This window comes from Myotis yumanensis, unplaced genomic scaffold (genome assembly GCF_028538775.1).
Source record: "Myotis yumanensis isolate MYYU_CA2020_CCGP unplaced genomic scaffold, mMyoYum1.0.hap1 SCAF_1, whole genome shotgun sequence".
Classification (NCBI taxonomy): Eukaryota; Metazoa; Chordata; class Mammalia; order Chiroptera; family Vespertilionidae; genus Myotis; species Myotis yumanensis.
Window position 1 is genome coordinate 232,043,302 of NW_027223752.1, and position 16,914 is coordinate 232,060,215.

At 42.4% G+C, this 16,914-nt stretch overlaps 1 protein-coding gene across 9 annotated transcripts in view; it reads left to right on the forward strand.

Moving 5' to 3' along the window:
• Positions 1–16,914, forward strand: part of LDB2 (LIM domain binding 2) — a 338,452-nt gene that overhangs the window by 126,083 nt on the left and 195,455 nt on the right. For all 9 annotated transcript variants that reach the window (XM_070398961.1, XM_070398980.1, XM_070398971.1 and 6 more), the window contains exon 2: positions 5,988–6,090. In XM_070398961.1, coding sequence (XP_070255062.1) covers positions 5,988–6,090 — 103 coding nt within the window. The remainder of the gene's footprint in view (positions 1–5,987; positions 6,091–16,914) is intronic.

Genomic DNA, 16,914 nt, shown 5'->3' on the forward strand with positions numbered 1-16,914 from the left:
ACCTCATTTATTTACTTAACCAATGTTTCACAGAAAAAGAACAAGAAAAATACCCAGAAGGCGGCTCAGTAGAATGGCTATGTAGGTATGAATTCATTTTTAAAGTTTCTGCCTCAATAAAGACTTTTCACATACATGGCTTGTGCTGATGAATGTGACAGAGGGAAGGCTTAGTCTGCACACTGTCCTGGCTCCCAGCCACTGAGTTTAGACACTTAAGAATCCTACAGTGTGGGTGCGGCCTCTCCACCTGTTCATTCTGTTTTCCTGCTCCTTCACTGGGTCACCCAGAGGTGGGAGCTCTGTCGAGAATGGAGAGATGCCTAATGCCCAGCCCCTGTCTTTGAGCATCTCGCAGTCAGCACAGCAGTCAGACATTTATATACATGTGTATTACAACTTGGTGATTCCATTATAATTTGATCCACACTCTAATTATAGTGGGGGCAGTTTTTCATGCTCTCCTAATATAGGAGACAGTGAAAAAGGGGGTTCAAAGGTTGGGACTTGGCATTTGCTGGACTTTCCAGGCCAAAAGGACCACATATACAAAAGACGGGAGGGAGGAGGTGGTTAACTGGGACCACTTGGTTCAGACACATAAGCTGCAGAAGGCCCTTTGGCTGCACATAGGCAAACTCCTGAGTGTGTTGGCCTTTGGTGTGGTAAGAATGGCTTTTCCCTGGATAGAATGTCTTCTGTGATACACACACCAAATGTTGTATCTCTAATGTCTACCAGTATCTGATGTTCATGCCCACTCCATCCACACACCTGGGAACAAGATCTCAGGCCCTTGGTTTATTTTTTAAGAGCTTTTACCATAACCTTCATTTGGGAGACCCAAAAGGTTGATCTTCACCTGCTGGGCAGTCTCAAGGCACCTCCTGGTTAATCCCCAAGTTCGTTTGACATGAGGTGATAGCCTGCATGAGTGAGCGGGGTCAGGTGCACCTTCCCTTTGAACTTTAAGGAGAACCAACATAATGAGCTTCTCTTTGGAATTCATGCTTCAAAACGGCCTTGGAACCTTGACTCTTGCAGTCTCCTACTGACCCACTTCCTGCACTTGGCCATGGCCTGCTCAAAGGAGAGAATAGGGCATTTCATGGGTCTTTCATTTCCCGTGTTGGAGGTACTGTTTACAATCAAGAGGTGGAGGGGGCAGTGCTAGCCTGTAGTTAGCCCGGCAGAATTTCTAACAGTCCATTTTCCTTTATATTTCCTTACCCCCTTTATCTTCCTCGCATGTGGCCCAGCACAGCACTCATAGCCTTTGTCTGCAAGGCTCAGACCATTCTAGATGACTGAAAAGTAGGAGTTGAATAATGGAGATCCTGATTTTTTTTAACTTTTAAAAAATATATTTTTATTTCAGAGAGGAAGGGAGAGGGAGAGAGAGAGAGAACATCAATGAGAGAGAATCATTGATTAGCTACCTCTTGCATGCCCCACACTGGGGATTGAGCCTATAACCTGGTTCATCGATAGATGCTCAACCACTAAGGCATGATGGCCAGGCCTGATATTTTTTCATTGTTGTCTATAGCTCCTGAGGTCGCTAAGAATTGAACTTCTACCTATCAGAACTGCTTGGTCTTCTGCCAGAAATTTTTTATTTGGTTCAGCAGAGGCCTTGTAGCTGCATAGCAGCCACTGCCTGGAACCCAAGCCCTGTTACTACACAGATTTCTTTCACCAAGTTGCCTATATGATCCCAGCAACTATACCAGGCAGCTAACGGGAAGCAAGAGGTGTTTGAGGAGGAGGTTTATTATTAGGAAAAACACATGAAAGTGGGGGAACATGTGCAAAATCTGGGAGAGCCAGAGCTCTGCTGGAGTTATGCTCTCTAGCGAATGTCATGCCTTCTATTCTGTGGAACCATTTTTGTCTTCAATTTAAAGTGGAAAATCACATTTTAAGAATTATTTGAAAAACACACACAAACAAAACATGGTCTGGTAGGTTTATTAATTGTAACAAATGTACTACTTGGTTGGGGGATATTGATAATGGGGAGGCTACCCAGGTGTGGGGGTTGGGCATATGGGAAATCTCTGTACCTTCCTTTCAGTTTTGTGTGAACCTAAAACTGCTTTAAGGAAAATAAAATCAATTTAAAAATGAACTGGAGTTAAGCGGACTTGCAAGTAGCTTTACCACTTTCTAGCTAGTTATTTGGTTTTTTTTACTGATAGTGTAACTTTTTGAAATTCAGATAATTTGATCCACACTCTAATTATAGTGGGGGTAGTGGTTCATGCTCTCCTAATATAGGAGACAGTGAAAAAGGGGGTTCAAAGGTTGGGATTCAAAGGATTTCTCTATAAATATTTAAGGGTCAAATAAGACAATAATGAGTAATTATAGCTGCCATTTATTGAGCAGCTGCTATGTGCTGGGCAGTCACTCCTTCATCTTCATGCTCCACTAATAAAATATTATCCCCATGTTACAAATGAGCAAGTAGATGCAAAGAAGTTAGAGGACTTGACTAAGGTCATCTAGCCAGTAAGAGGCAGAGTTCCCATGTTGAAGTCAGTGTAACACAGAGGTTAAGGATATACATTCTCTCTAAGGCCACCTGCTTTACCCCAGGGTAGCAATTAGTGTAGTTGTGAATGTAAGATGTTAAATTCATGTGAAGCTCTTAGAAAATATCAGGTGATAGGTACTAGTATTAACCCGGGGACCCTCACATGTGTGTTCTTCCCATAATTTTCTTCCCTCACGTGAGGCTGATATAAGACTAGCCTTGCCCTACCCAGTTTTGCTCAGTGGGTAGAGCATTGGGTTTGATTCTGGTCAAGGGCATATGCCCAGGTTGCGGACTTGATCCCCAGTAGGGGGTGTGCAGGAGGTAGCATATCAATGATTCTCTCATCATTGATGTTTCTCTCTCTTTTTCTCTCTCTCTCTCTTTCTCCCTCCCTCTTCCTTCCCCTCTCCCTCTCCCTTCCTCTCTGAAATCAATAAAAATATATCTTTTTTTAAAATGAAAGACTGGCCTGTACTTGACATTTAATATTTTTTTTCTTCAATCCTCACTTGAGGACATGTTTGTTTTTTAATGAGAGGGTGAGAGAGACATCAATGTGAATGAGAAACATTGATCCGTTGCCTCCCATACTTGCTCCATCCCAGCAACTTGAGGTCAGCCTGGGTCCTCCCTGGTTTTCTACCTTTAGGGCCCCATTTTTATTTCTTTTTTGGCAGAAATGCTGGAAAGCAGAGTTTGATTAAGGAAAATGGTGGAGTGTCTGATTTCATCATTGGGCCTTTGAACCATCAGCAGGGCAGGAGAGCACTGATAAATTTCTGAATTTCTGCTCAGAGCTTTAATTGTGGGGCAGACAGGCATTGTTGCCAGGCAAATGGGTTTCACCCAGTGGACTTGATAGGGAAACGTGCTTGGTGGTGAACAGATGGTTTTATCAGGTCCATTTTGATGCTGTTCATGGAATGCCTCACCCCTTGGCAATGACAGTGAGATAGTGCTGGGGATGGGCATGTTACTGATCATCAGTGAGTGCTGGCTCCCTGCCGGGCACTTTACACCCACTAAGGTAGTGAATGCTCACATTTACCCTGAGGTATTATTGTTAGTATTACTGTTGTTGTTGTCACATCTACTCTGCAAGACAATTATGACTGTTGTCCCTCTGAATATTATCCTCACCTCCCAGGAAGGAAACAGGCTCAGGGAGTGAAATAAGTCGCCCAAGTTCCTGTAGCTGGGATGATGCCGAGGCCTGAGGTCTGCCCACAGGAGTGAATTCCACCAAGGATGTCGGGCCACCTGATATACTGGGCGGTGCCAGGCTTCCTGGGTGTGAGTGCTGGCCACAGGACAGCGCAGACAAGCAAGGAACTGGGAAGAAAAACCAACCTGAGACAAAATAGTCCCTTTTAGCTCTCCCTCCCTTCTGCTGAGCCCTGACTCCTGCCTTCCCAAAGGCTGCTGGGAAATGTCAGGCAGAGGAGCCGGGGCAGGTCTCGCATGTCCGAGGGTCCGAGTTTAAATCTCAGTGCCACCAGCTCTTGGCAGCTTACATTGGCCACCTGAGCTTCAGCTTCTGCAGCTGTAAAGTAGGACTAATAAGGTGGGCAGCTTTATTCACACAGTAAACAACTGTTATTGAGTGATACCGTGGGCTCCACACCATTTGGGTGCCTGGGAGGTAGAGCAGTGAGCAAAACAGAAGCCCTGCTCACAAGAAAATGATGTTATTGTTATACTGGAAAGTGAGAAACAAACAAACAAAAAAGCAGGGAGGTAGTGAAGAACAAGTGGGAAAATGCACATAAAATACTTACAGTGGTGTTGGCATGGGGTAAGCACTCAATACATGTTAACTTATTCTTTATCCATCTGTGTAGCCACGTGAAATAAAATGTGCCAGTGCATCCAGGTTCCCAAATAGTGTTTCTTTCTGCAGCTGCCTCTTCCCCTTCTAAGCCCACTGCCTTTTCTAGAAGCTCTGCCAGTCTCCAGGGCTCCCCGGCTTTGTGCCGTGGTCTCAGGTATGGAGTGAGGCTACCTGTTAGCTGCTCACTTGGAGGTCTCCTACTAGTGGGTTTTGAGCCCTTGGGGATAGGGACCAGTCTCTCATCCAGCTGCGTACCCTGAGGGCCTGCACATAATAAGTGCTCAATTAATATTTGTTTTCAAAATGAGAAAAAGGGGTAGCTTGTATGTGGCTCCATGATTTGCCCTTGGGTGGTTTTATATTTACTGTGTTTTTACTAAGAAGAGTGCTGGCTTTTGGTGTGGTGATTGGGAGGAGGACAGAAAAAAAGTGACTGAAAATAAATTCATTTGTCTGCTTTTGTTTTTCTTTTTCTGGAAAGAGGATGGCATCCATCTTCAGTGGCCCCTTAATTATTCTTGCCAGGACTGCAGGCTTGTTCCCGAAGCCTGCCAGTGACAACAACCTAATGTTGTCATAAGCGGAACAACTTAACGGGAAGACTCCAGGCCTTGGATGTCTCCACCAGGGCCGCAGCAGGGGGGCTATCGAGTGGGGAGCAGCAGCCCCCCTCACCTCCCCTCCCCGCTCTGACAGGCAGCTGCGAACCATCTTGGGCCTGAGGTCTGGCACCCACCAACAATCTTCTGGAAAAAGAATGTGCTTAAGAATTTAGGGGTAAATGGGCCACGGTCCAGAACATGAGGCCCCCTTTTAAACATGACGCTCTGCATAACCTTCCTAATTCCTGTGATAGGAGGCCCCCTCTGCCCTTGGAGAGTAGCAATGATTTTCACTATCTTAAACTGGGCCAAGTTCAGAGTGTTTTCTGGATGAGCAAGGGAAGCACTCATCCCAAGACAAACAAACGGGATTCCTGAGGATGGTTTGCATTCTGCTGAACTGCTTCACTTTTAATAGCTGCTTAAATAACGAGCTGGGAGTTGTCTATAAAACAATCCTCAAAAACAATCCATATGCACGCGATGATTGCTTTGACCATCTAGATAGAAACACATCTATCTACATATATCCATGTAGCAGCCACACCTGGATTCCTTACAGGAATATTCGCACAGAGTAGGGCTGTACCCCTTTTGGAATAAATTTGTCTTTAAAAATGTACACTCCTTAACTTAGTTGTAATAATGTGGTTTCTGTTTATGAAATTGGACTCTTACAAGAGCAACGAGAAAGAAAAAGTTGAATGTATTTTACATGAAATACTAACCTTTTTGTTAAAGAAAATATCATTGTGCTCTAGAGTACATTTATTGAATCTTCCCAAATATGTCCTCCAAAATTAATTTTCATCAGGTTTGCATGAAGCTCGTTTATTGAATTGGAATTTGGTCCCCATTGGAGGCAATTCATTTGAAGAGCGACCTACACCCGCCCACCCTCTTTCTAGAACACCCACACACATATGCTAGCAGCGACTGGGTTTTCTATTTCTTCCCCCTCTGAGATATTTCCCGCACTTGCCTGCTAAGTAAATGATCCGTCTCTTTGCAGGATAGTGACAACCTCTGGTGGGACGCGTTTGCCACAGAGTTTTTTGAAGACGATGCCACGCTGACCCTTTCCTTTTGTCTGGAAGATGGACCGAAGCGATACAGTAAGAGCGAAGTTTGTTTTTCTGATATTTCCTCTTTTTGCGCCTCTAAGAAAACCCCAGGAGTCTTCAGAGACTAGCACAGTGCCGACAGCCTGACAGTGATACCTCCACTCCTGACGTTCTTGCTTCCGATCAAGGCCTTGTCATAGGTGGTAGCCGGGTCTCCGTCAAGGCTTAGAGTGTTTGGACACGTGGTTGTTTAGCAAGCGAGACGAATAGCAACCAAGTCACTCAATGAAAAGTGGGAGGTGAATTGCAGAGATTTCCTACTGGTCTCCTCCCCGGGACCCCCCTTTATCCTTGACAGCTCACACCTCACTCCAGTGTTCTGCTTCTGAAGGTTCCTTTAAAAAATTGCTCCTAGTTACTGTATCAGCAACATCCTTCTAATTTCCTCTTACCAATTATCTCAGGTGTTTGTTGGCCAAGTGCTATCTTTTCTGGGGGTGGGGGGCAGTGGGGGAGACCCCAGCTGCTTTGAACATACAGTTTGGGATTGGTGTTGACAGAATTATAGTCCCCTGACTTTCCTGCGAGTGATAACTCTGTAAGGATCCTCCAATTACAGCCCATGGCACCTTGGGCAGCAGCTGATCTGTCCTGATTAGGTTCAGCCACCTTGTCAGAGATCAGATGTGCTAGTTCTGCTGTAAGACTGGGAGGCACAGATACGTCAGCTCCCAGGCAATTAATGTCCGGTTACATCAGGGGGAGATGTGTTTCCAGAAACCAGGGCTGCACACATGAAAGGATCTGTCAGAGGGTAAAACACCCCACGTGTCACAAACATGGAGAGGAGATGATGCTGGAACCAGCCGCAGGATGTTTGAAGGAGGCAACCCAGAGTATTGGGCAATTTATAGGTAATCAGGCTCTTGCTAAAAACGATTGAAAGATCTTATGGCTGCTAACTGTATTTCAAAGCCATTGGGAACAAGTTATTGGTGGTGGTGTTTTAATTTTTGTGACTTTAGGCAACTCAGTAGTGTTTGGATCTTTGCATGCTGAGTTCATTAATTATGTTAATATATGCGTGGTGATTTACAATAGTGGCAGACTGGGGCGACTCAGCAACTTGGACTTGCTGCCCTATGGAAACTCAGTGCCAGGAGCATGTCTTTGGATCTGTGTACTTTGGGCTTTTAAAGGCGTGGGGGCATTTCTAATAAATATTTTGGGTGAGGGCGGCAGCTAGTATGTCAGACAATGGGCTGTTTCAGTGTCTTTATTCAGCATAATGACCCTGTTGCAGGCACAGGTAAGCCACTTGATGGGGTCCTGATGAGTTAATTTGCCTTCCTGGGTGTGGGTGCCCCCAAGACATGCCCGAGACAGTAAGAGAGTCGGGTTTAGAAGCCACGGTTTCCAAAGTCCCTAGGAGATAAATGAACTCGGCAATCCAACAATTACTCTCTCGCCCAAAGCCTGCCTGATCAATGGTGAATAATTTCCAACCGAGCAGTCATCCATCTTGTGAGCTTCTTCTTTTCTCTCTCTCTCTCTCTCTCTTTTTTTTTTTTTAGGCATAAGCTCAGATACTTTCAAGTTATCATTGTTTCATGTTCCTTATTCCTATGCTTTTTTGGTTTGTTTGTTTGGAATTCATCAGGGTCTGCTCCAGGAATTAGAATTATAGTTTTAAAGCCCGTACTAATAAAACAGGTCCCCCATCTTCCCTCTGTTCACCCCTCACCACGACATCATTTGGGGGTGAGGCATGATCAGTGCCTCTTTAAGAGCTCACATCCATGGACAGGAAGAATGCCTGACTCTGAGCCATTGTTGCCCAGGTTTCTTTGTTTCTCTGAGCCAAAATATTTCCCAAGCAGAGAAGAGAAACAAAGATGATTGACAGCTTGGAGCCAAGTCTCATCAGCTGCTTTGCTGACAGCCTGGTGATGTGCACACGCTGCTGATGTGCGGGCGAGTGACAACTGATTGACAGCCGGGACTGGGAGACGGGAAGATGAAGCAGGCTTAGAACGCCCAGCACACAGGCTGCTTATGCAGCGCTCCCAGCACAGGCGCTGCCACCTTAACCCATTCGTGGTTCAGGCACCCTTTGCCAGGCTGGGAAGGCACCTGTTGGCCTGGGCTGCAGGCTGTAGCTCTTCCATGAGTCCTTCCGGGGAGCCACGAGCTTTGCATTTCTGAGGGAGAATATAAGTCTTCCCTGTTACATTTACATACACAGTCTTCACTTGTACATGTAAAAAAAATCTCCCAATTACTTTCATTCTAGGTACCAAGAAATATTCCAAATGAGATTTCTTTACCCCTTACTAGGAACAACTGCTTCTTCTCCCTCCCCATCTCTCTGTTTAGAGGGTCCCTCTGGCTCTAAGATATCTTATCTCTAAGCTAGGTGAATCCCATAATATGTGTTTGCTTATATATTTGTTCCCTGTCACCCTCTATTAGAATGTTATCTCCACCTGGGCAGGACTTTTATGTTATTTATTGCTGAATTCTCAGATGAATACACGAACTCACACATAATAGGTGCTCAATAAATATTTGCTGAGTGAATAATTGAATGAATGAATTGACATTTGGGGGAAAGTTTATATCAACAAACAGAACGTTGACAAAACAATCCCTTTACCTAGATCTCTGGACTTATTTAACTGGAAGAATTGAATCAACAATTGAATTGAATGATGTGCTGGCATTTTCAAATAAGCTCTAAGATATGGTCTGATCTACTTTAAGTGGGGCAGGGAAGCAGTGAAAAAATTCAGGAAATAAGTATGCTTCGGGAGGTGCATTGTGTCTCTGTATTGGTTGTGTTGCACCCCCAACCCGGGTTCCCACTGTCCTCATGTCCCCAGGTGGGACATGATTGGGAGAAATAGAAACTGCTGGGAGTGGCTGGTGTGGAGAGCGCCTGATAGACAGGGTTATTGGACCCGTCCAATATCGGGCTGTGTGTCCCTAAAGCAACGTGCCAGTCCCTGCCTTGCGGCACATCGGGAAGTTGTTCTCTAGCAGTTCCAGGAGGTAGGTTTCTCCTGGGGGTAGGAGAGGTAAGTGACTTCCTCTTTGTCAACAGATTAGTGATTAAAGACTATTAGAGCTGAAAAGCATCTTTTCTGAAAATGGAAAGTTGGTCCAGAGGGTCCCAGCTGGTGAGTCATTGGGCCTCCGGTCCACTGACTTCAAAGTCAAAGTCAGAGCATCTTCCCTCTCCTGTCCCCATCCTCCCCCTACATCCTCCCATAGCTAATGGGAAAGAAATGGATTCATCAATTCACACATTTCCAGGAACATCAGTTGCAAATAATGACCGTGTCTGATATGACAGAAGGCAAGGCGAACAGAGGAGTGGGTTCCTGAGCCCTCTGCATGCAGACTTGGCGCACTTACTCTCCAGCATCCTGTGTGATTTTCCTTCCCCGTCTTGTACAGGAACAGCCATTCTTAGCTTGATTGCTCACTGTTAACTTCAAGCAAGTACTGATGCTCCCCTACTCCCTTTTCAGGCATATGGAAGAATTGTGCCCCTCACCCTTCTCTGTCCTCATGACCATCACAAATCCCTTCAGATAAAGGTGCTGGTAACCCCTCAGGACACTGAGGTTGTGTCCAGGTTCACGTTGGCCATGTTCTTCATCAGGGAATAGTTCTTTGCTGGGAGAGCTGCATGGAGAAAGTTCTCCTCAGTCCCTTGGCCTTGGAGAGGCCACACGACATAGTCAAAAGGGCACCAGGGTTAAACATGTCTTGGGTTTTAATCTGTGCTAGGTTTGGTAAACAGAGTCTCCATTTTCTCATCTATAAAATGGGCACAATACTATCATCACTGGCTTGTGGTAAAAATTAAATTAGATAATCCATTAAAAGCAAACCTTGGCCCAGCTGGTGTAGCTCAGTGGTTGAGCATTGACCTATGAACCAGGAGGTCACTATTTGATTCCCAGTCAGGGTACATACCTGGGTTGTAGGCTCAATCCCCAGCATGGGGTGTGCAGGAGGCAGCCAATCAATGATTCTCTCTCATCATTGATGTTTCTGTCTCTCTCTCTCTCCCTGTCCTGTCCTCTTTGAAATCAATAATTAAAAATAATTTTAAAGCAAACCTGGGACCATTTGAAATGTAGTGTCATCAGTATTGACTATTGTTATTAATAACAATGCCCAGTCTCAGCCTCACTCCAGCTTTTGTGCATCATTCGATGGGCTTGACAGTTGGCAGGAGCTTGTCATGTGTGTTCAGTGTTTGGAGCTTGCTGCAGAGCCTCGCTGATTAGCTGTGAGCCCATAGGACCACTTGGTGGGCACTTCCTGCTGAAATGCACACCAAAGAGATGGCCTCCTCCCAGAAACTAGCTCTATGTCGGGTGGGTCAGTGACGTGCAGGAGGAGGGAAACAGAGGGGAAGGGTGAGTGAGTATGTGTAGGGCTCTGTACTTTGGTGGGTAAGGACTCCCACACTTAGTTAAACATGTCTAGGTTGGCATTTTTGCTTTGGAAATTTAGGTGAGAAATGATATAACTACTAAAATGCCATCTTGTCTCAGGGCACTTCCTTGAGGCCTACATTTTAGGAAAGATGTATTGTACAGGCAGGGGCTCTGGATATGATACCTGGGTGCAAATCCAGCTTTGTCTTTTACTATCTGTGTGATTTGGCATAAGTCATGTTCTAAGCATCAGTGGTCTCAGCGGAAAAGTTTGATGATCTGATGCATGTGAAGTTCTTAGCAGAGTTTCTGGCACCATGAAAATGCTCCATAAATAGCTTTTGCTATTGGATTGAATTCCAATGAGCACATCGTGGTCTCTAGATTGAGATCCAGGGCAATTCAGATACAGTTGTCATTAATCTAACTCTTGTTTGGAATTTCAGGATTGATGGCTGCCAGTAATTTTCTATCACACACTTGTTAGTTCACCATGACTTCTGTCTGGAATAAGGATTTCTGACATGTGACCTCACACCTTCATAGTCACACCAGCCAAACTATTCATTCTCTTTCTCTCTGTGGCTACTGGGGGGACATTTTATTCTCCAGAAAATGAAGGTTATTTTAAGACAAGGCATCACTTTGCATAGCATTATTTTCCTCTGTTTCTCTTGGTCTTCAAGTCCCATTAGATAGTTTGAAGAACCACACATCAGTCCCTCTGTGGAGTCATTTTGACATTCATTTCTCTTTTACATTTTCTTCCCCCCTCCCTTTCTTCTGAAAGCTCTGATAGCATTGCAACATAGCCTAAGCGCTTCAATTTTCTCCTGTAATATGTGTTTTTTTATGTGTTGTGTACTTGGATGTGTCCCCCGAAGGTAGAGAAATTCTATGAGGCCCACACAGCTTCAGCATCTCTGGTTACTATTTTTCTCCTGCTTTTTATTGGTTCACCTGGTCCAGCTGTGCTTTAGTGTGCTTGCGATAGAGAAATTTTTAAAGCATTTCCCCCACTTTCTTTTTCTCTCTAATTTATTACATGATTAAAGATATATTTCTGGGAAAATCACTCCTTGAGTACATGCATAGGAGCTTTGACACCACACTTAATAACTGCTGTGTCACGAATGTGGCCATTTAAAAAAGCTACATGCACAGAATGTCCTTGCAGAAGGGGGAGAAGGGGGTGAAAAGGCCGGATCTGTGCGTGTGAAAAGAGAGTCCAGCTGAGATCTGGAAAGGCTCAGGTTTGTGGGGCCGGTGCTTGAAGACCCCAAATTTCTTCAGGAAACATATGCCAGCTGGTCCTGGACATCTTCCTCCACAAAGTAGCTGTGTTCCTCTGAAAATTCCTCATTTTCTTCCATTTTTTCACTTATGGAAGTAGAAATGAAAATCATGAACTTTGGATCTACACCGATGTATTTTGAGTCTTTGTTCCACCATAACTCTGTGATGTTAGGCATGTGATGTGATGTTAGGCATGTTGCTTAAACCATATTAACTTCAGTTTCTTTATATATAAACCCAAGGTAATAACACCAACATCATAGGGTACTTGTGAAGATTAAATAAGATTAAATAATATGTAACCTTAGCTTAGTAATGCACATGGAAAGCACATAATGAGTAATTATTGCATGAATGAAGGAATGCACGACCAAGAGAATGAGTGAAACCTATGATATGCCAGTCACTTGTTTTAAAGTAGAAGATAGTTCCCATTATTCACTTAGTCATTTGGCACATAGCAGGAAAAACTCTGCCTCTGGGCAAAGCCAGACCACACCTGTCTTCTTTCTATACGGACACCTTAAGAATTGAATTCATAACCAATTGGGAGAAAAAGTGATATTAATGGAAGATGGTGGTTTAAACAAACAAGCCCCAAACTATTACAGTGATGACACCTGTCCAACAGAGGGTTAGGATTCCATCACCTACTTTGCTCAGACAGCAAGAAGCTATTGAACACATATCAAGTGCTGCCCACTGTTCTAGGCACCTTTGGACTTGCTATCTTACTTATTGAGGACCAGGTGAAAGGAAATGAACTTCAATTACATTTAAAAAAATGTATCTTAGAGAAAAGAATGCACTGCCTCGGAGTAGCATTTGATGATTAGTTACTGGATGATTGTGGCATTTTCGTTGCTTAATGACATAGACCTCTTTGTCTCAGATGACTCCAGAAAATGATTTCCTTTCCATGGAGCTGCACTAAATGGTTTCTGGATGGCTCTGGCCTCTGAACTTGTGGTTTTAGCGAGTGACCCTTTTCAACAGCAGTCTTCATTAGGCTGGCGATATTTGGATTGAATTGAATTAGGACTAAAGCACACTATCATTTGAAGTTCATTTGTTCCTGCACTCATACTTTGGTTAATTCATTCAGAAATCACTGAGTTTTTGCTATTTGTCATTATAGTGGGGCATACAGTTAAAGAGAAAGGCCTTTTCTCACAATTTTTTTTTCATTTGCTTTTGATTCCATTTTATTTAAAACTCTTACCTTACATGGGCATAATCAGCTAAGTAGCTCAAAAATAAAATATTTTTGTGATATTAATACCAAATCTGGGACTAGTTATAAAAAGGACTTGAGAGAAAGCCTACAACTGATCGATGAACAGACAGACTCGGAAAGGGGAAAAAGGAAACTGAATCTCTTCCCATTTGTGGTTCCAATGGATGATATCAAGATTTGCAAATGGGCCATAACAATAGATTGAACAGACATTCCATTCTCTCATTGCTAATAAATACCACACTAATAATTACATGAAATAATGGACATAAAATACTTTGAATGGATTTAAAGTGCTATGCAAGTTGAAGGTATAACCATCACCATATTTGTAATTGATCTTTATGATTTTATGACTTTCTGTTTTCCCCTTTATAAGTCAAGCTGTTAAGAAATCTAGGAGGATTGTTGGGTTTCTCATGCAGATAAAATTTATTGTTGAATATACAGTTATGGGTCTGACTGACTTGAGCAAGTCAGACCCGTAACTGCCCATAAATGCTTAATTGAGGTCTGGGTGAAGTACTAACCAGGAAATGGACAGTGTGTGTTGTTTTTGAGACTCTGTGGGACTATGATATCTATGGGGTCTGACACATTCCTTTCCTGACTCTTGGTTTCATAGCTTATATTCCTACTCCTATATCTTCCCTATGGTTTTTAAACCAAGATGGCACTATCCCATCATGGGCCACAGGAAGATTGTGGCAAACTTTTTAATTATTAAAATTACAGGTAGTGTAACTGGCATTTATTGTCTAAGGGCTGGCAATGATAACAGAATTATAGAGATACATCTCATTCGATCCTCTTTTAATCCCATTTACTCATCATCTTGAAGATAAGGTTGCTAGATAAAATGTAATCAAAATATAAATGTAATAAAAATAAAATGCAATAGTTCTATTACAAAATTATCTTTTGTTTATCTGAAATTGAGACTTAACTGGGCATCCTCTGTTTTTCTTTGTTGAATGTGGCAGCCACAACTTCATGCTCAAATGTGAAATCCTGATAATTCCAGAGAAGCTAAAATAGGGTGTGAGCATGGCACATTGTATGAAAAAAACTCTAAGAGATTTACCTGGTTTCTTATTCACAGAAGTCTTGCCTCTGTGTATGTCCAGCCCTGTATTCACGAGTCCCTCCTACAGAACAAAACACCTCAGCAGTGGGTGGGGTGGGGTACAGGTTGAAGCCCGCCTGAATTTAAATCCAAACTCTGTATTGAAGGCCGTCCAGAGTTGACTTTGCCAGGGATTGGGCATAGTCATTGAGGAGATACATTGCCTGCCTTAAAGGAGCTTACAGTTAACTCTAATGCAATAGCATCAACACTGGAAGAGCAGGACAAGGGAAGTGACCATATGGCACTGAGAAAGAAGTGATCAAATCTGATTTTAACTCCAGTTGAGTCTTTTAATAATAAAAAAGTTTGCCACAATCACCCTGTGGCCCATGATGGCGTAGCGCCATCTTGCTATGAGAACCATAGGGAACAAAGAGGAGTAGGAACGTAAGCTACGAGACTGAGTCAGGAAGTACATGTGCTAGACAGAGTCATAGTCACACAGAGTCTCAAAATCACACCTCCTCTCCATTTTCTGGTTACTACCTCATTCAGACCTCAACTAAAGGGCTGGCAAAGATTTCTTTCTAACCTTCTAAAACCCTTAGTTTTCTAAGTCATGGCAGAAAATACCCTACCACAATGCTTTGAAAATATAGGCGTTCAGTAAATATTTATGGACTGTGTGAGTGATGTAGCACTGGTAAATAGTACAAATATGACCCACAGGGCCTGAATATTTGGCCCACACGCACATGATTGTGCATATGATATTTCCCGTGTTTTAGTAAGTTTCTACCCTTGCAATCTCAAGTTGTAGCTACTCATTGATGTCAGAGTCACGGAAATGTCACAGAGCAACTTGGAAATTTGTCCACAAATAGAAACAGGACTCGAGACTCAAATATTTTAAACACCAAACTAAAATCACATTTATCCAACCTACCACACTAGGATTGATTTTTTTTTTTTTCTTTAAAGCTTTGGGCTATAAGTTGATAGAGTATTTCACTACATGGTTTGTCTGCCACCCTCCTGGTAAGTCCATTTCATGGAATAAGTAGTCCTTAGCATTGGTTAACTAGGTACATGAATCTACTTATTAAACAAATCTTAATAAACTTCATTTCCGTGGAAACACTTATTTATTTAACCTTTCTTGGGGACTTCCCACATGTCATATTTCTGTGCCCTAGCAATAAAAAGATGAATGAACAAAATCTCTTGCCTTGGAGGAGCTAAAGGTCTAGTGAGCTCTTATTTCTAGGACTTCTTATTAGCCAGATGGTTTCATATTGATGCCCTTTGCCTCCTCGGTTTATGAAACTGTTCTTAATCATAATCACCACCATATTTTTAGACTCTATATCCAAATGTAACAATTGTTTTTTTCTTTTCATTTTTTTAACAAAAAAAAATCTTTAAAAAACAGTTTAAAGTGAGATGTTTGCAGTATTTTCTTTGTATGACACTTAGTGAGGTGACCTGCTGTGAGGCCCACTCCCCATAAGCTCATGTGTAGCCTAATCTTTACTTTGTGACATGTTTTCAGGTTGTAAATGTACCTTATTTGTGACAATGGGGTGAGATAAAGCATTTGTTGAAGTCAGTTTAAATTAGCATTCTTGCACAACTGTATTAGGCATGTTCAGGTAACTTTCATTAAGAATGTAGAGGCTTTATGACAAAATCACCCATCCGGATGTGTTCCATTATTTATTGTTTCATCAAGGTAGTCACATTTGAATTCAAGACCTTACGGAACTAGGTGCCTTTATTATTCTTTCCAAGAGAGTCAGCTTCACATGACTATTACAGCGTGCTTGTTTATTTTTATGAAGTTGGTCCTTTCCCAATTGGTGCTACCTTCAATATACTCTTTAATGGGAACTTTCCTGATGCAACATGTATCTTTCGCTTTTCAACAAGTCAGAAGAAGCTGAAATTGACACTAGTAATCATTTTGAAGATCCATAGAAGGAGGAAGTAAGGTCACGTGTGAGCAAGTGATGAGACAAGTTCTTCATATTATCTGAAAAAAAGAGAGTATTACATTATTTTTACAGACTTTTCTAAAAAATAAGTCTTACTTAGTCCTGCCTTTGAATAATCTTATTTGCAATTTGATCGTCTTTTGTTTTACTTTGAAAAATGCATCATTTGCTATGCCAGGATGGGTTAGTTACACTGAGAACAATGAAAGAGCAAGAGTTCTTCCAGAGTCTAATCATGAAGGAAGCCCAGTCTGTAATGCGTAGGGGGGTATTCTCTCATAGCCACACATGCTATATCCATGTTAACTCTCGGATTCCAGATGAAAATCAGCACTGGAGATGATCCTCAGTAATAGGATGATGATGATGATGATGATGATGTGTGTGTGTGTGTGTGTGTGTGTGTTGCAGAATTAATGCAAGCTTTGAAAATATTTCAAAAATTGAAGTTAGTTACCTGAGAGATGTAAAATTTTCTCTGGAAATGTTTGTCATGCCATATGTGTGTTAGTCATGTCCTATGTGTGAAGTACTCACATTTGATAAAGTCAACTAATCTTATTCAATTGAGGCATTTAGGAAAGTTCAACTTTCAAGCTTAAAAAAAATCAATGATAATCAGCTTTTTCAAGGTTGCCTGCCTAAAACAACTTAACGTCTCTGTACTTATTTGCTTCTCTTCAATAGAATTATAAGATAAATGATAAACTCTGTTTGGCAGGTTCTGTAAACAAACCGCCAATTATGTCCTTAATAGTTTTCCATACTGTTAGTGCCCAAATGTATTTCCTATAAAATGCTTAAGTACTCAGAGCACTATTATTT